The sequence below is a fragment of the Lissotriton helveticus genome, chromosome 10, assembly GCF_964261635.1.
Source record: "Lissotriton helveticus chromosome 10, aLisHel1.1, whole genome shotgun sequence".
In the NCBI taxonomy this organism is placed as follows: domain Eukaryota; kingdom Metazoa; phylum Chordata; class Amphibia; order Caudata; family Salamandridae; genus Lissotriton; species Lissotriton helveticus.
In genome coordinates, this window is record NC_136071.1 from 685,713,534 (window position 1) to 685,733,790 (window position 20,257).

At 43.6% G+C, this 20,257-nt stretch overlaps 1 protein-coding gene across 15 annotated transcripts in view; it reads right to left on the reverse strand.

Moving 5' to 3' along the window:
* KMT2C (lysine methyltransferase 2C) overlaps nucleotides 1–20,257 on the reverse strand; it is a 1,799,940-nt gene that overhangs the window by 987,828 nt on the left and 791,855 nt on the right. For all 15 annotated transcript variants that reach the window (XM_078663231.1, XM_078663229.1, XM_078663237.1 and 12 more), the window contains one exon: nucleotides 2,840–3,004. In XM_078663231.1, coding sequence (XP_078519357.1) covers nucleotides 2,840–3,004 — 165 coding nt within the window. The remainder of the gene's footprint in view (nucleotides 1–2,839; nucleotides 3,005–20,257) is intronic.

The following is a 20,257-nucleotide window of genomic DNA, read 5'->3' on the forward strand; positions in this document are numbered from 1 at the left end:
AAGTGGAAGGACAAATCTGTATAGTATGAGGATCAGCCTTGGAACTGAATGCTTCTATCAGCTTATTAAGTAAAGAAAGACTATTCTGCATTACACTATTAAACCGTGGGCACAGTGTTTCTACCTTTTATGTAGCAGCCCAATTTCAGCATGGTTAAGTGAAAATGGGCAACTTTGAGAGTCCTGTGAGAAAATGATTATAGAAGCTATTGGTCTGGTAAGGAGCAGTTTGTCTAAGACAAAGGTTACTCATACTGATGATGCTTGCACTTCGGACCTACATACCTACCCTCTTTCTTCCACACTACTTAATGTTACTACCTGTGTGGGTGATACAGAAGCATTTGTGCACAGGACATACTACATTTCATTGTGGGTAAAACCATCCCAACTCTCTGGCAGGAAAACAGAGGCAGGGAAAATAAGACGGGTACTCAATAGAAAGTGGGGCTGTAGGACTAATTTTAACCTGGAAAAATGGTGCCCTCACTTGACAACTATATTAGTTTGCTAATTTACTGGTATCATTGATGATGAGTGTTTCAGACACGCATAGGATACCACTGAGTAAATCACAGTGCACAACATCTGATTATGGCCTTACACACTGCACTATGAGATATAATCTGGCTACACAGTTCCAGTGGGCTACCAGATGGCTTGACAACATGCAGCAAATGGAAGACAAAGCAAAGGCAGGCACACCCCCGGTGGGAGACCTAATTAGTGTTTTTATTAATGCAATTGGTCAGGGAGGCTATTTGCAGCATTTGATTACAGTACTTAGACACTGCTGAGTGCCTTTTCCAAAAGGGGTGTATATGTGTGTTCCCAATGCAATGTGTCTACCTGAATTGCAAGAGAAAGACAGACCGAGACAAATAATAGAGATTGAATGGAAAAGAAAATCCATCAACATGTCAAAATTCATGCTAGAGAGACTTAGAGAAAAATGGGCTGTTGATACTAGAGGCAAGGAAAATAAAGTAGAATGGAGTCAAATATTAAGATATATGCCAAAGTCTCCAGAAATGCTCCTTTTATGCTCCTACAATCTATCATTTTTACACAGAAACGACTTCACTCCCTGCAAGATAAGCAAATTTATCCAAGGAGAAAATTCATAATTTCCAAGATGTGAGATTAGAACGACCCAACTTTAACATTGTATTGGAGCAAAAGAATACACTCACAGACTGAAGCCGCTGTGAGATCAGTTCTGGGGCTACTGGAGATTTAATTATTGGGATTATTTTCCCACGCCAAGAACAAGAAACCTACCAGCAACTGTACACATCATAGCCTGTTATTGAAAAGGAGCAAATGGAAATGATCTGGAAGTCTTGGAAGGTGTGCTTACTGAAATGGAGAGCTGATGTGTTGTGATGGGCTGTGCTTCAGCTAATGATACTGCACATGGAACAGAAGGGAATGAAAAAGTCAGACATACGCAGGACATGAGATAATATTATAAATGCTGGCAGGTATAAGCAGGAATTAAGCCCAGCCTTAATCGTGTTTCTTGAGGGGAGAGTAGTGTATCAAACACAAGGCCCTAGTTTAGACTTAATGAGTTACATAAACACTCTCTGTATTGCAGGGCCTGTTAGAAGTACACAATGAAATCACTGCAGCATTTAAATGGTAGAAAAAAAATGGCACTGCAGTATTGTATTAGAAAATGTTAGTGGACTGCATGACTTGTGTCTAAGAGACCTAGGTGCAATGTATGGTTTTGCAGTGATTTGTTACTATGTTTGGGTGTCAAAGACGAATGAGAAATAAACCACGAAATGTCCTTCTTTTAGGCTTCGAAAGGCAGGGTTATCTCTAGAGTGTATTCAGAGCTGAACTGTGCAGATCAACCACTGAAGGAGGTTCCGCTTAATATTGGTAACAAGAGTATCCAAGCGTACCTTCCTTGGGCTAGCAAGGTGATTACTCCCTAGGAAAAATAATCCCAGTGAAAGGATTCACTGTACTTGGAAATGAGAATACCATGTAAGAACTCAATGTACTTTGGTGTCACTCAAGTGCTATCTTGACTGAGAAAGGAGCCAATTGTCCCTAATTCCATTATGATAGGAGAATGGTGTTTCTAGAAGCCCTTTCAAAACTCTAGAGTAGGCAACTAATTACAAAAGGAGCTGCATTGGAAGGAGATTCTGGATGGCTGGGTGTATAAAACCATCAGAACCCACCAGGAAGAAGGGGCTTAGAGTGCAGAGAGTTTGAGGTTGTTCCCTCTCAATACTATGTACTATACAGAGCTACCAGGCACAGGTCCATAGAGGAGAAGCAATCCACCCCTCTTTCGCTGCCTCAAAGGTAACTCAATGTACACATAACTGAGGTGGTCCTTTGCATGCTGGACATCTACAGAGAAAGGTCACAAAACCCAGAGGATTAAGTTGGGATCCTGGGGAAAGGTTGCTGTGTCATTTGTCCACAGAGGACTCGTCTTCGGGAGAGACATTTTGTGATACTACATTGATTTCATGAGTGATAATACTTTACTATGAGGTAGTTTCCTTGATAAGCCCTATTTTGTATACTTTGAGTCTTGAAAGAAACCAGCATCTAGTTATGACCGACTCAAATAGTGAAAAAGAAAAGAAGAAACACTATGTTAACTATTTTCGAACACAAACAAAAAACATTTCGAGCTTTGAAACTATGGTAGCTGCTGCTCACCTTATCTGTCGTCAAGCATGTCTCAAATATGAAAGTTGTACGATCGTTCAAATTTAGCCACTACATAGTCTGAGGATCTGCCAGTCAAGAACTGCTGCAAACCCCGATTTACACAAATCCTGCTATGGTGTACGTAAAAACTCACCTATCACACTGCCTACATTGAAGAATGATTTCCTGCTCTTTGTAGTTGCAGAAGCAGACAGGGCACGTTGATAGACTGGCACAAGGAGCACACTGAGTGTAATTATTTTGCCACTCGCACCGAAGACCAGGAGTGAGAGCTCTACAATTTGTGCACCAAACGCACCTAGAAAAAAAAAATAATGACTTATTTTGCACCCCTTTTTAACCCGTTGTGTATTTAAGCTTACTGGTAAATCACATCTAAAGGCATTGGTCATCATTACCATTGCCTTTCATTCACATCAAGCATTTAAAAAAATAAAACATAAAATAGAAGAGACAAGAAACGAGATTAAGCTGAAGGATACATCAGGGTTTATGGCCAACAACATTTGTAACTGAAAAAGAACAAGAGGCTTACTTCTGAAATAAAGGGCATCTACTCTAATGTAAGGTTGCATCTGTTGAGCTCAGTAAATGTCAGTTCATCCTTACAATTTCCGAGAGGTGTACAGTTTCTCATAACCTTCAGTTTACACAAAGAAATGTTCATTCCCTGTTTTTCAAGACAGACCAATAGAACTTTGAAGTAATACGAGGGTATTTATTGAGTTGGAATAAAAGTAAACAAAATTTGCTACCGAAGGAAAAGGGTTTATACCTTGTTAACTAAGAGTCTTCATACTTTGAATTCCATACAATGATCACCCACATCAATTTTCTTCACTTTAACCCACCAGATAGAGGGAAACCAAATACAACATTGACACTTTCTGCCAGGGTTCAGACCTGCATCCCCAGCAGAATTATATATATAGTGAATACATATTTGCCTTTTATTTGGCTTCCTATAAAGTGGTTTGAGATCTTAAATGTTCGTCATGACACCAATGATGCTGCTGACTACAGTAAAAAGTGAAATGCACATATGTAAATATAAATGTATAATAGGATTATTAACTTGAACATTGGGTTCCTAAATTAATGAGGTCCTAGACCTTAAAAGCACTTAAAAAAGGATGCACCTTCAAAAAGCTCTGCAGAGGTTTGGTAGCACTTGTACAGAGTCTTTAATGCATTTGTTAAAGTGGTATTTTCCAGGCTAACTTAAAATTGTCTGTGATATGGATTATCTAGTTGCGTTGGTTAGCGATGGAGTCATAACAGTCAAGGATGAGAAGAAACAGATTTGCAATACCAAATTCTACAGAGTTCTCCAGAGGGATTTCTGCATTAATTTCATGAATGAGGTCCTCAGTTTTCACTTATGCGACCGTCTTGTAAGTGGACGGTAACCGTGAGAGTTCATGACTTTTTGGGCAGAGAAAGGAAACTCTTTAGGTCTTCTTAATGCCAAATATAAAATACAGTGAATATTTTAAAAGGTATCCGGTTTCTGTGAGCAAAACTGTCATGAATGTGCAGATTTTTGTGGGTAGAGGAGTACATTGGGTTAAAAATAATGTGCTCTGAAAGAAGGTCATCACAGAAGGCAACGAACAAGTGACTTACCTTTGGTAACAATATATCTGTAAGAGACATATATTAGTTATAGATTCCTTACCTTAGAATTAACCCCAGGCGTCAGACTTTATCCGGAGAAATAGTTTCGTAGCAGTACCCTTGCGTGTCGGTAGGTGGTGTCAGTCGACTCCGCCTCAGTCGTTGGCATCGTGATAGCTGGGATGACGTCGCGTTATCTACTCAGACACCGCCCCTGCGCACTGACGTAAGGTCTTTACACAACATTCCATGCCAGAAGCGCAGAGCCATGCAAGACACTGACTACTGGTGCACAAAACTAGAGCCCTGAAAGGGAGTCACTCACACTATAAGTCAGTTCGCAGAATGGGAAGAATGGGTGGGGCGGTAAGGAATCTATAACTAAAATATGTCTTTTACAGATATCTTGTTACCGAAGATAAGTAACTTGTTCATCTGAAAGAGACTATCAGTTATAGATTCCTTACCTTAGAATAGATACCCCAGCAATACCAACCCCGGAGGTGGGTCTGCGAACTAAGTTCACAACAGAAAGTCCTGGAGAACTAAACGCCAAAGAAGCCGACGCTCCGGACTTGACTGTCCAGGCAGTAGTGTTTTATGAACGTGTGCAGGAATGTCCACGTGGCTGCCTGGCAGATGTCACCGAGGGGGACTTCTCGTCCCAAAGCAGTAGTGGCTGCCAGTGCCCTGGTGGAGGGGGCACGCAGTCCTACTGGAGGCTCCTTTTTTACCAAGGAATAACATATTTAAATGCAAAGGATGACGCATCGAGATATGGTCTGTTTTTGCACAACCCAACCTTTCATGGAGCCCACATAGACAACAGAGTTGATCATCCACCCGGAATTGTTTTGTCCGAGCCAGATAAAAAGATAGAGCACCTTTCGGATCCAGATGGTGGTCTCTCTCTTCCTCCTTGGAAGTTTTCGGGGGCGGGAAGAAGGTGGGCAAAGTGATGGTCTGTCCTATGTGAAAAGAGGTAACCACTTTGGGGAGAAGAGAAGGTCGAGTTCGAAGGAAAACCTTGCCTGGATGAACAGGAGGTTTAGAAGAAAGAGCAAGAAGCTCACTAACCCTGCGAACAGAGGTGATGGCAAACAGAAAAGCAGCATTGTCCGTTTTGTCACCAAACAAGCGACGGCCATCAAAGGGCATGTCCAAAAGAGTCGAATGGCCATCGCCCGAAAAGCCAGTGGACCTCAACCAAGCGTAGCGTCTCAGGGCTTCCGAACGTTGAAATCTTCCTTCCTAGCAAATCGGTGGTGTCCAGCCCACATCTTATGGCGATCTTCGCTGCATCTCTACCCTCAGCAACTGCACAGGTGAAAACGGCCCGGGCCTCCTCCGGGCACTGTGGCAGCACCTGCGCGACCGTGTCCCACACAGAGTGGGTGCAACTGCCCAAGAGACATCCGGTGTTCACCAATCACAGTCCTAAGCTGGCGGAAGAAAACTAAATGGTTATTTACCAGTAGGCGTAGTTTTGCAGAGTGAAGAATTTTCTGGATTCACATGCTGTGCATTATCCCGCCGTCTAGTGGTTGGGTTCAGAATTGTCTTTTTTTTTGTTTGCTATCGACCACCATTTGGTGCCAGGTACGTCCCCTGTGTGATGTCAGTCAGTATCCTTCAGGTCGACGTGCGTGGTAGCAATCTTCGGATTCTTTTTTCCTGTTCTTATTCTTGTGTGTAATCCTAGAGATGGTTATATAATAACTGATGAAATCATGTGCTTCCCCACCTGTTTGTTTTCCTTATAGGGGAGGCCGGATGGGTCGCATTTGAATCCAGAAAATTCTTCAAGCTGCAAAACTACTCCTACTGGTAAGTAACCATTTTGTTTTGCAGAGTAAATCCTTTTTTGGATTCACATGCTGTGCATTAGATTATGTAGCGGTTTCTCCCGTGTCTGGGAGGCTGTGGTGAAAGGAAGGCCTTGCAAACAGGTGTTGCAGCACCCTTTGTCCAATTTGAGCTTCCTTATTCATTTTTATGTCCACACAATAATGTTTTGTAAAAGTGTGTGGTGATGCCCATGCTGCCGGTGCACAAATGGAGTTAATGGGTATATTGGCCATAAAAGCTAGTGTTGCTACTTTCTTTCTAGTGGAGTGAGCTGTTGGTTGAACTGTTAGTTCTTTCTTGGCATTGGCATAACCGGATTAGATGGGTTTGTACTATCCATCTTACAATAGTTGCCTTTGTGACAGGTGATCATGTGTTGGTGTATGCATATGCGACAAACAATTGTTTTGTTTTCCTGATTTGCTATATTTTTTGCAAATAATACACTAGTGCCCTCCTTACATCCAGGATATGGAGGCATCTTTCTCTTTTAGTTTTTGAAGAAAACCGGTAGGAGAATGTTCTGATTTAAGTGATACGTAGATACCACTTTTGGCAAAAACTGAGTTTGTTTTTAAAATCACTTTATCCTTGTGGATTTGCAAGTAAGGTTCTTGTATTGTTAATGCTTGCAGTTCACTTGCTCTTCGTAGAGATGTTATAGCAATGAGAAAGGTTGTCTTCCCTCATCCCTCAGCCCGACACTGTTCAACATCTACATGGCCCCCCTCGCACAAGTGGCCCGCCTCAACATCAACTCCTACGCCGACGACACCCAGCTCATCCTCTCCCTCACCAAGGACCCCCACACCGCCAAAACCAACATTCACGAGGGCCTGAAGGCCATCGCCGACGGGATAAGGAGCAGCCGTCTGAAACTGAACTCGGACAAGACTGAGGTCCTCATCCTCGGACCCACCCCCTCAGCCTGGGACAACTCCTGGTGGCCGACCGCTCTAGGGACAGCACCGACACCAACCGACCACGCACGCAACCTAGGATTCATCCTCGACTCCTCCCTCTCCATGTCCAAGCAAGTCAACGCCGTCTCCGCCTCCTGCTACAACACCCTACGCATGCTCCGCCGGATCTACAAATGGATCCCGACCGAAACGAGAAAAACAGTGACACAGGCCCTCTTCAGCAGCAGACTGGACTAAGGCAACGCACTCTACGCAGGAATAACAGCCAAACACCGACGGCGACTACAACGCATCCAAAACGCCTCCGTCCGACTGATCGTCAACGCCCCCCGCCTCAGCCACATCACACCCCTCCTGAGAGACCTGCACTGGCTCCCCATCGACAAGAGGATCACCTTCAAGCTCCTCACCCACGCACACAAAGCACTCCACAACGCCGGATCAGCCTACCTGAACAGCAGACTCAGCTTCTACACACCCACCCGCCAGCTCCGCTCCGCCAGCCTCGCCCTCGCAGATGTCCCCCGCATCCAACGCACGACTGCCGGGTGGCAGATCCTTCTCTTACCTCGCCGCCAAAACCTGAAACACCCTCCCAACCCACCTACGCCAGACCCAAGACCTACTCGCCTTCAGAAGACTCCTCAAGACCTGGCTCTTTGAGCAGTAGCGGAAAACCCCCCACACCCACTTCCCCCAGCGCCTTGAGACCCTCATGGGTATGTAGCGCGTTTTACAAGTACCATGATTGATTGATTGATTGACTTTAGAGTAATGTGTTTGAGGTACGCTGAAGGCATGGGCTCGAAGGGTTTTGCCATTAGTTGAGAACGTACAGTATATAAGCTCCATGTTGGTACTGGAGCTGCTGTTGGTGGTGCAATTCTTTTTCTTCCTTTCAAAAATCTTTTAATTACTGGTCTAGTAAAAAAACTTTTACATGATCTTCCTCTTGTGTATGCAACTATGACAGCAAGGTGCACTTTTATGCTTAAGTAGTTGATGTTGCGTTCTAAGAGGTAAGTAAGGTAGGTAATAACGGTTTCTTGCGTGTTGATTGAACTCAGTTTATTGTTAGCGGCGTACCATGCGGTATAACGCTTCCATTTTGCTGTATAGCATTTTCGTGTTAACTGTTTTCTTGCCTCCTTTAGAATATCCATGGTTTGTAGAGGCTGATTGAGTTGTCCAAATTCTATGTATTCAGGCGCCAAGCCGCTAGGTGTAGTGTTGCTGGCTCTGGGTGAAAGATCTGACCCTGGTGCATTGTTAGCAGGTCCTTTTCTGCTATGATCCCAACCATTGCCCCCTTGGATAGTTCTAGGAGAGTTGAATACCATGTTTGCCTTGGCCATTGAGGAGCAATGAGAATCATATTTTTCCAGGATCTTTTGCTTTCTGTAACACTCTTTGCAGCAGGGGTATCAGTGGAAAGGTGTAAGCAAATATCTGTAACCAGTTGAGTGAAAGTGCATTTCCCTTTGATAGGTGGTGTGGAAACCTCGAGGCAAAGAACTGGCATTTATTGTTCTGCACTGTTGCAAACAGGTCTATCACTGGTGTTCCCCAGATTTTGAACAGATACGGTACTGTTTTGTTCTTCAACTCCCATTCGTGGGAGCAGTTGTTCTGTCTGCTCAGCTGGTCCGCTGTGATTTGCCTTTTCCTGGTAGATGTACAATTTGTAAGTTAATTTTGTGAATTATTGCCCATTGCCAGATTTCCTGTGCAAGTTTGCTCAGGAGTAAGGATGTTGCCCCTCTGTGTTTGTTCAGATAGAATGTTGTTGTATTTTATGTTTAGATTAGGATGGTTTTCCCCTAAATTTGTTTCTGGAATGTTTTTAGAGCTAGAAATACAATTTTCATTTCCAAAAAGTTGATGTGCTTTGTGCAATCCTGCTTGTTCTATTGCCCATGTACATTCAGCTGGTTGAAATGCACTCCCCAACCATTGAAGGATGCGTCCATGGTGACTGTCACAGTTGGAGTTGGGTTCCTGAAAGGTCTCCCCTGTGCTATGTTGTTGGATGCCCACCATTTTATCTCCTCTTGCACCTTTTTTGTAACAACCACTATATCCTCCCAACTTCCTGTGGCTTGAGACCAGCTGTTGGTAAGCTATTCTTGGAATGGTCGCATGTGTAGAGGGACAGGAAGCAGATCTCATTGGGCAGCGTCATTGGTGCTGATCCCACCTTTCTCCCTACTTAACTCCATCCCCAGCGTGGACGCGCGCAGCGAGAACAGCATTCCTTGCTGTCGGTTTTGCACTGCTACGCTAGCGGTTGAACCTTCGACAATTTAAAGGAAACCTATTCTCTGTGGGGGATTGTTTTTATTGAAGTTCGTTTTATTTTTACATTTATTTTAATACTTTGGTGCTAACTCTTCGCCTATTGTTTGCCACCTTGCTCTTTTACTGAAAAAACTATTGTCGCCTACCTGTGAACTTATTCCCTTCTGCTGGGTCCCCGGTCCGTCGCGGCTCATGCCGGTTGTACGGAGGGACAGGAAGGAGATCTCTTTGGGCAGCGTCATCGGTTCTGACCCCGCCTTTCTCCCTACTTAACTCCATCCCCAGCGCGGATGCACCCATCCGTGCCAGGACGTCGCCCGACGCCTGAACCCCTGGGCTTAAATCTCTACGCATTTAGGGTAAGCTGGTTGTTTTCACTATGTTACGCTACACCAGACAGGAGTTAATCTCCTTAAACACCCACACCATCTCTGTAGCATCGGAGTCAGTAGAACGGCTAGGGGTTCGACCCGCGATGTCCTCATCCCTGAGTGAATTCTCTAACCCCCCCTCACAACTATTCTTAAAACCCAGCCGGAAAATGCAACTATAGCTAATTCCCCTGAAATGTCGAACTCCAATGCTCAAATGGAAGGTAAACTCTTTTCTGCTCTTTACCTTAACACTAGGTCGATACCTAAGCATGCACCGGAGCTGTGGAGCCTTTTAGAGACAGAAAAACCTGACATTTGTTTCTTCACAGAAACATGGCTCCATAGCCAAGCCTCACCTGATATAACTATTGCCTTCCCCCAGGAATATTATCTGATCAGGTTGGACAGGGAAGGTAATAGAGGGGGAGGCATCACAGCAGCAGCAAAAGTCCCCTTTGAGATCACAAACCTAGAGTCTTTTTCCAACCCCTTGCTGGAGATTATGATCATTAATGTTAGGCTTAACAAAGTCGCATTTGGGAGAGTAGCTCTGGTATACAGACCCCCTGGCTCAAAAGCCAAATTTGTTAATCATCTTTTGGAAATTATAGCCCCACATGTGTTAGCAACGGATAATTTCATTTTATTGGGAGATTTTAATCATCATGCAGAATTATCCTCAGATCCGGATACCAGCCATTTGATCACCACTATTGAAACTCTAGGTTTAATTCAAAGGGTAACAGGACCAACACACCAGGCCGGCCACACCCTGTACTTAATTTTCACCAATCTGCCTAATATAATCATTGAAGTCCCGCTCCCTATGATCTGGACCGGTGATTTTCTCTTAAAATTTAACTTTCCCAATTCCAATGCGACGACTCTCAGAAGCCAAAAAAAAAAACAATTTCAATTCGACCTTGGCGCAAAATGACCCCCAAGGCTTTCTTAACATATTTTAAACCTCTTACAGAGCAGATGAATAATGTTGAACAAATGTAAACTCAGTTAGAAACCTCCATTGCGAAAACTCTGGATAAGACTATACACAAAATCAATGTTAATGTAAAATCCATTGCTTCCCCCTGGTTTACTGCCGCCCTGAAAAAAGATCAGCAGACCAGTAGAACAGCTGAACGTCTGTGGATAAAAAACTAATACACTGGAGAATCGTGAAAATTATAAACTTGCACATTCTATCTACGTTAAAAAAATGAAATCTTCAAAAAAAGATTATCTCACCCAACGGATAAACAAAGTGGCACACTCTAGCAAAGAACTTTATAAAAATTAAATGAATTCATTTCCTCCTCGATGGAACAACTTGTGTTTATCCCTACTAAGGAATGGGTTGATTCTCTATCTTCTTATTTTGACAATAAAATTAAATCAATCTATTCCGCCTTTCCGGAAACAAGTCAAGATCTATTGCAATATGGTAATGATCTATTCCTTAACGCTTCCATCAATAAAGTTACGGGATCACCGTCCCTTACAGAATTTGACCCCATTACTACCATTGAAGTTCTGGAAGGTCTTAGGAATATTAAATCCGGTTCCCCTCTTGACCTTTTTTTCCCCTCGCAATTGTACGGAAATAATCCCGCTATTGGCCAGCTCTCTCACTAACATCTTTAACACCTCTTTTGACCTAGCCATTATTCCCAGCAGCTGAAGCATGCCCTGGTCAAACCCATTTTAAAAAAGTCTTCTAGTGATCCGACTCTCCCGACAAACTATCGCCCTATCTCTTTACTCCCCTACTTTGGGAAGGTACTAGAATATCTGATGAATAAGCGTCTCACCACCTACATTGAATCACACGGGCTTTTGGAACCCTCCCAGTCGGGGTTCCGCGTCACTCATGGCACAGAGACAGCTGTTATGGAGATTGTCGATAACATCAGATTAACATTAGACAAAGGCGATTCTTGTCCTACTGGATTTATCTGCTGCCTTTGATACCATCTCCCACAGCATTTTGAAACACCGGCTGTGGGAGATGGGTGACAGAGGCAAGGCCCTATCCGGGCTTGAAAACTACCATGCGGATCGCCTCATCTCCATTAAGGTGGACACCTTGGTGTCTAGCAGTCGTCCTCTCACAGTAGGAGTCCCCCAGGGGTCGATTCCTAGTCCCATGTTATTTAATTTGTACCTGACACCGTTGGCTAATATAAGAAAATCCCATGGTTTCACAACAGTGTTGTATGCTGATGACAACTCAGGTGCTCATCACATGCAATTCTGACTTTGCTGAAACCTGCGTCAGGTTCAAAAAATGCATGACGGATATCAGTATCTGGATGTGTAACAACAAGCTTATATTAAATTGCAGCAAAACAGAGATTATCCTGTTTGGAAAGGCAAAAGCAGTGTGGTCACATGACTGGTGGCCTCCAGAATTGGGACCATGCCCCGCTCCCAAGGAGGCTGTACGTGACCTAGGAATAACCATAGACTGCTCTCTCTCCATGAAGACCCATATTAATCAAGTATCAGGCATATGCTATGGGATCTTGCATAAACTTTGGAAACATTTTAAATGGCTACCTTTAGAAGCCAGAAAGCCACTGGTTCAGGGTCTAATCATGAGCCGCTTGGACTACAGCAATGCACTGTTCGTATCAATTAATGAGAATTTACTCTCTAAGCTGCAAACACTGCAGAATGTCGCAGCGAGACTGGTGCTAGATCTTCCTCCTAGATCAGCATCTGCGCCAAGCCTCAAGAAACTGCACTGGCTCCCAATTCGCCAAAGAACCATTTTTAAAGTGCTAAGTTTGACCCACAAACTTCTCTATAGTGCCGGTCCCGTATATCTTGCAACAAAATTGAACTGGTATCGTCCCATACGATCATTAAGATCCAGCTCAAAATCTCTCCTTGTTCTGTCTCGTGTACAGACTTCACGCAACGGTTGTCGGTCCTTTTCCTATATGGCTACTCAACTCTGGAATAAATTACCCCCGCATCTATGGTCAATCACCAATCACCAAGCCTTCCGCAAAATCTTAAAAGCCTGGCTTTTCCCCAAATAACCAGGGCAATATCAGGCCCATGCCTTCGTCAAGGTTTGTGTGTTCTTCGCTGCTAAGCGCCCCTGGGACCTCACGGTGAATTGTGCGCTCTACAAGAACATCTGACTTATGTAGTCTGGCATGAGGGATTAGTGGGATGCATGATGCCATCATGCCATTAGTTTCATGACCCTCGTCACTGTCAGAGACTGACCCCTCTGGTAAAGGCTTGTTTCCTGATGGATTGCCTGTATCCTGGCTTGTGTGAGGTATGCCCTTTGTTTCGTTGTATTTAACCTTGCTCCCAGGAAGGTTTTTTCTCTTTCTGGTGTTGTTGAAGATTTCACATGGTTTATGGAGAAACCAAGTGTTTGTAGCATTTGGATTGCTTTTTGCACATGATCGTTTTAATTCTCCCCTTATGAGCCAGTCATCTAGATAGGGGTAGATGAGAATTCATTCTCTTCTCAGGTGTGCCAGACACTTTGTGAACACACGAGGAGCTGATTTTAATCCGAACAGTAGCTTGAATTGGTAGTGTGTTCCGTTGTGCAGGAATCTTAGGTACTTTGTGTCTTTTGTTCATTGGGATATGAAGGTAGGCAACTTTGAGGTCTATTGTTGCCATTTAATTTCCTTTTTGAAGCTTTGGGATTATTGTCCATGATTGGTCTTAGAGTTTGAGCTTGCTTGGGTATTAGAAAATATGGTGAATAGTTTCCTGTGAACCACTCCTGTCTTGGTACTTTATCAAATTGTCTGTTATCCTTTCCCATTCCTTTTGGAAGAAGGATATTCTCCCCCACAGGTGTTTTGTGTGGGTCTTTGTTTGAGATTAAGTCAATTTGATCCATTTCCACTTCCTCTAGAGGATTGGCCTCTTCCTCTTCCATTGCCTCTTTCTCGAAAGGGCTGTTTTTGTTGTTGTTGACAACCTTGGTATCCAGACTGCTGACCCATTTGCTGGCTTGGGTTCTGTACGTGAGTTTGTTGTCCTTGTGCAAATATGCCTCTACCTGTGGGATTTCTGTTATTGAATCCCCCTCTTTTAAAGGAACCTCTTTGTTGCAGGGCACCCATTGCCCTTGCTGTTTTGTTGTCCTCCTTTATTTTTTGAAGGGATTCATACACTTGCTTGCCAAACAGTGCTTCTCCATTGAATGGCCTACTAATGATGGAGGTTTGAACGCAGAGATCCTGAGCCAAGGTACATAGAGAAGAGGGTCGATATAGCAGAAACATTTAAGAATTGTTGGAATAGTAGACCAAAACAACGATTGAATTTATAGTACACATAAGAATTTTAATTCTTTCAATTTCAACATAGGATCTTTAGTACTTGATTCTGATCATTCAAAGAATACATTTATATATCCAAGCATTTTCTACAAAATATCTTTATATACAATATAATACAGTGCTCTAGGTGCACAGAAGGTGAAAGAGGAGTAGGAGTGATTGGGTTTGTGAGGGGTGGGGTAAAGGTTAGGTGATATGAACAAAATTCTATCCTATTTAATAGAACCTTTACAGCCTAACTTCGGTCTGCAAGTCCCTTCAAAAAACATTACACCAAGGACAACATTAGTTAGATATCAAATCCTATGGTGTATGTCAACATATGGGAGATTGTCGACGTTTCGACCCCTGGTTGTATGGGTGATTGGATTCTCATTCTGGGGTCTTCCTCGGGACAGGTAGGAAGAGCACCTGAAACCATAAGAATGAATCAGTCTTGGTCTGGGGGGACACAAGGTCTACTAAAAGAAAATTAATAACAACTAACAGAATAATGGAGGTAGCCTGGTTAGTGGTCATGGTCGTGAGCAGATTGAATCAAAGATTATTGAAGAGGCAAAAGGGGGACCAGCGGAGTGGGTGCCGCTAATATTACCAGTGTTCTTTAGTTGGCAGGTAAAATTCATGGGGTTCTGTTGGTGTGGCCGGTCGGTCGACACCAAACTCCGTCAAGATCCGGAGCCCGAATAGTCCTTGCGTCGTCAAGTGGCGTCGTCGTCTCCAAAAATGAAAGGAGAAAAGGGGTTTGAGAGTGGCATTCATGTGTAAAGGTCGAGGTTCTACAAAGAGTGCCTGCTCTACATAGTCCAAATAAAGTGAGGGCGTTCTTAATGGCACAGGACACACGGACGGGTCTAGCAGTGCAAAGATATCGTAATTAACAGCCTACTCAAGCGTACGAACACGCTTGTGGGCGATTGGGAACTATCGCACCTCAGCTTGAGGGCCTATATTTACGGGTCATGATAGGTAATAATAGGTAAAAAGACAGAACAGGGGAGCAATGCTTAGGGCTCAGTTCTTAACATTGCCAACTCGTCTTTACTAGGGGGCCGTGTAGAAGGGTCATTGTGCCCGGTATCAAGCAAAGTGGAAGGCATCTGAGGGCAATGTGCAGAGGAACACTACATTGGGGCCACAGAGTCTAAATGGCCTCATACAGGGAGCGGGGACCTACCACTTAACTTTCTTTCTACATTACGATTCTCCTCGGTCGAGCCGTCTGCAGTGACGGTCCCGGGCTTCCAAAGGAGAGCCGGTGGGCGTGGCTTCAACACGCTGTGCTGCAGCTCAATGCTAGCATGGGCTCGGCACCAGCGAACCAATGGGTATGTAGTTCAGACGTGTCTTGCTGATACAAGGAAGATGTGGAAACGGAGCATGTTTCAGCACATCAAGGAAATCGGAGTCAATAGTAAATCACTGAAAAGAGTGATAATGACTAAAGCAGTCTTCCGTTGTCGCACATAACCATAAAAACGGTCATGGCCCAGGATTCCATAATGTCGTTGAATGAAAGAAATATACTGAGGGTGCAACGAGGGCATACCTTGGTCAAAGAAGGCATTATTCACGCTTATGAAAGTGGTACAGTGCATCTAGTATCACGCGTGTCTCGTATAGGATCTGTACATATATAGCTGAGTCAGGCCAGTCTATTCTAATACCTGGTACAATGGAACACATATTGGCATACTAGTTAAAAAAGCACATTGATCAAGACAAGGCTGTATTCCTGCAAATAGAAGCAATATCTGACCTGAGTGAATTCATAACAGCATGTACAATAAGTATTAGATAAATCAAACAGTCAATGCGCATATCTAGCAGAATGGGAAACATGACAGGTAATAACTGTGTTCAAGACATCGTACACTTAAAGTATAGGATAAATCGGTCGATGTACATATCTAGCAAAAGACGGGACACATATTAATCACAACACTGGGAGATGATAGAGTGTTAATAGGAACATTCAGAGATAATGTGCCTAAGTGTTTATGTGTGTCTAGTATATTGCCCTGCAAGTGGTGGGCACCTACAGAGCCATCTCAGTGATTCTGAACTGTGTGATTTCATTTGAAAATGTTCAACCAGAGGAGCCCCTACTGTTTGACATCTGATGCGGCTGCAATGTTGAAGAATCCGATTTTTAATTTTTTGTTTGGTCTGGCGTATGTAGGCAAGGTCACAAGGGCAGACGATTGCATATATGACTTCCCTCGTGTTGCAATTCGTATGAGATTTCAGGTCAATTGTGTGGTTCCTGTATGACCATGATTTGGTTTCCATGGATAGGGCACAGGCTTTGCATCGAGTACATCTATAGTGTCCCACTATTTCAGGTAGATTCCATAGGGTTTGTATAGTTGCCGGTGGAGGTTTATCTAGGAGTGACTTCACCACGTGATCCCTGATGTTTTTGGCTTTTTTAAAAGCATGCATTGGTTGTTCTTTGATTTCTATGATGTCAGCCACCAGACCCCAGTATTTATTGATCGTCTTCCTAATTTCATTGCTTTTGGTGCAGTGTGTTGTTACACAGATGATTCTGTCTTGTGTGTCTGGATGTTTTTTGGGTGTTAACAGGGTCTCTCTATTGTTGAACCAGGCCCTCTTTCTGGCTTTTTTGACCAAGCGTTTAGGGTATCCTCTTTCCAAGAAGCGGGCGATCAGTAGATCCGATTCCTTAAAGAAATCTTCCTTCAGGGTACAATTGCGGCGGATGCAGAGGAATTGTCCGAATGGCAGGTTATCGCGGAGATTCCGGGTGTGATGACTACTGTATCTCAATAAGGTATTCCACTCCGTAGGTTTCCTATACAGTGTGGTATATAAATGTCCCTCCGTAGTTCTGATGGTAATATCCAAAAAGTCAATGCTCTCTCTGCTTGAATGCATGGTGAACTTTATATCAGATGATTGGTCATTGAGCCAAATGAAAAAAGCAGTCAAGTCTTCCGCATCCCCTGTCCATAGCATAAAAACATTGTCGATGTATCGTCGCCATTCACTGATGTTAGTCCGATAGGGATTAGTTGGTTAGAGGATGTGGTTTTGTTCATAGTCGTCCATGAACAGGATAGCCAAGTCAGGAGCAAAGGCTGCTCCCATGGCTACTCCTTTGCTTTGAATGAAGTAATCATTAAGAAAGATGAAAAAGTTCTTTGTCATTGCCACCTCAAGGAGTTCTATAATGAAAGCAGTGGGTACCCCCTCAGGCTGGGGTCGTTGTTTTAATATTCTGGTCATGGTTTCCAAAGCTGGTCTCTGAGGAATACTGGTGTACAATGACACTATGTCCATTGTCACCAAAATATGCTTGTCTTTATCAAAGGGCACCTGGTCCAACATGTTATTCACCTGCATTGTATCTCTCACATACGTGGCTGTTGTCTCCGCCAGGGGTTTCAGGAAAATATCCACATATTTACATATGGGTTCAAGGAGGGACCCACATCCCGAAATTATCGGACGTCCAGGTGGTTTTAGGAGATTTTGATGTACCTTGGGTAAGGTATAAATTGTGGGTACTGTTGATTGCTCCACATTTAAGTATTCAAGCTCCTTGGAGTTAAGGAAACCCGCTACCTTTCCCTTTCTTGTGATTTCTTGAATTTTGATCCTGATCTCCTTAGTTGGATCGCTTGCAATTGCCGTGTAGCTGGCCGCATCTCTAAGTTGGGAATAAATCTCATTCTTATAGTCTTGTACATCCTGAAGGACAATTGCTCCCCCTTTATCTGCCGGTTTTATAACAATGCATTTGTTGGATTTGAGTGAGCTGAGAGCTTCTCTCTCCCCTTTTGTGATGTTGTACTTCACGTACGATCTTGTTGAGCAGATTTTCATCACGTCCCTGAGCACCATGCTTTCGTAAGATAGGATCCTGTGGGGGACCGAATGTGTGGGCGGCGTAAAGGTTGAGGCAGGACGTAGTCCAGTGAAAGATGTTAATGGTAACGAGGAGGAGTTTTTGAAGTGATGCCTCAGTCGTATTTTTCAGAAGAAACAGAACAATTCTGTTTTTATGTTAAACTTGTTGGCATGTGAAGTGGGTACAAATGACAGACCCTTACACAACACACTAGTCTCATCCTGAGAGAGTTCGTGTTTGGATAGGTTGATGATTGGGTTTTCATGGGTTACCACCTGTAGGTTTTTCTCCTGGTGCTGATTTCTCCATGCACTTCCGGTTGAAACCTCACTTGTTTGGGGGTTTGTCCCGGTTGTCTGCCCCGTCCCAATTCTGTTGATTCTGGCCCCTTCTCGGTCGTCTGTTCCAATACTCGCCTCTCCCTCTTTTCCATGGATCTCCCCTGCCTCTGGGCGGTCTCCAAGTACTGTCCTCTAAAAAAGACAGTTGGGGGCCCATCTACCAATTCTGTTGGGGTTGGTACCATTGCTCTTGGTATTGGTTGCTACTGCCAGGTGTTGGGGGGCCGCTCTCACTCCCTGAGCTATAGGAGGAGTCTGAGAAGTTGGTGTATCTCCGGTTGCCTCGATATCCTCCCCTTCCTCTGTAGAAAAACCTCCCTTGGGTATCCTGTTTGAAGTAATCTTCCTGCAGGTATGGGTATGTTCTTTTTTTATCGTAGTACTGTATGTCCTTAGCTAACTTATCCAATTTTTTGGCTTGTGTTTCAACGTCAAAGTCAGTAAGGGTCTTCTCTAATCTTTCCAGAGTGTCCCTGGCATTGGCAAAGGCACTGTGGGATGAGATTTCCTGTTTTAGTTCTGTAATCTCCTTAGTCAGTTGTTCTACTTGTTCCTTAGCCGTTTCGATGCCAAGCACCATCCAATGGCGCGAGCAGTTATTCGCAACAAAACTAAAACCTTCTTTAAATTTTGGATTGTCCACAAAAATGGCCGGTTCGTTGCGTACTTGTAGGCCAGATGGTATGATATTTGCCTGTAAATACTTGTTAAGTAGGTGTCCGTGGAGTCTGATGCGCACAAGTTTTTTCTCCAGTCTTTCTAGCTTATTGATTTTCTCATTCAGTGAATGGTCAATATTGGGAGTATTGGATGAAAGAAACGCGGCTCCTGTGTCCCCCTCTATGAGGTTTTTAATGTACTGCTCTGTATAGGACACAGTTTCATGCTCATTCATATTGGATCAAAATGAATATATAATAAAGAAAAATTGCTCGTATAGTGAAAGAAAACCCTCGCAAGAAACCTCTTGCTCAGAGAGTGTTAAGTTATAACGGGGTTAAGCCCTTACAGCTAACTGACCAGAATCAAGGACTAAAGATCCTATGTTGAAATTGAAAGAATTAAAATTCTTATGTGTACTATAAATTCAATTGTTGTTTTGGTCTACAATTCCAACAATTCTTAAATGTTTCTGCTATATCGACCATCTTCTCTATGTACCTTGTTATGACCCAGGTCGGTTAGCTGTAAGGGCTTAAACCAGTTATAACTTAACACGAGATCCTGAGCCAGGCATGTCTTCTCAGGATGGTTCCTGTGCACTTCTACCTATTAGCACTGTCTGCTGCATCCAAAGCTGACTTTAGACAGATGTTAGCCACGTTTTTTCCCTCCTGGACAATAGCTTTTGCCTTCTTACTGTCTTCTTCAGGAAGTTTGTTTAACAAATCCTCTATTTGATCCCACTGTTGGTGGCCATATCTATTTAGTAGGGCATTTGAGTTAGCAATACACCATTGTGTTACTGCCTCTTTCTCCATTCTCCTCCGCACCATGTCCGACCTCTTTCTTTTTCTGGTGGGGCCAATGTGTTGGAGACTGCATTGGCTCTCCTCCTGGCTGTGGTGACACTAATAGAGTCAGGTATTGTACTTCCCTGAATATATTTTGGGTCCTTTGAGGGTTTGTACTTTTTCTTCACTCTGGGGGTTACCCCCTTGTTTGAAGCTGGTTCCTTGAAGGCTTCTTTGCCTTGGTCCAGGATACTGGGCAGCATAGGCAAGTTTTGTGTTCCTCTTGTAGCTGGTGCCAGTGTTTCTAGCAAGGAACATGTCACCCCTTTTTCCTCCTGTAAGGGTACTCCAAATGGATTTGCTGACCTTTTAACAATGACATTGTAGAAAGCTATTTCATCTGGAGGTGAAGGTTTCGAAGGGTAGCTGCAAATCTCCTCTTCGAGCTCTCGGTGTTGAGGTCGTTCCACGTATCCTCGAAATTTTCAGTCTTCCTC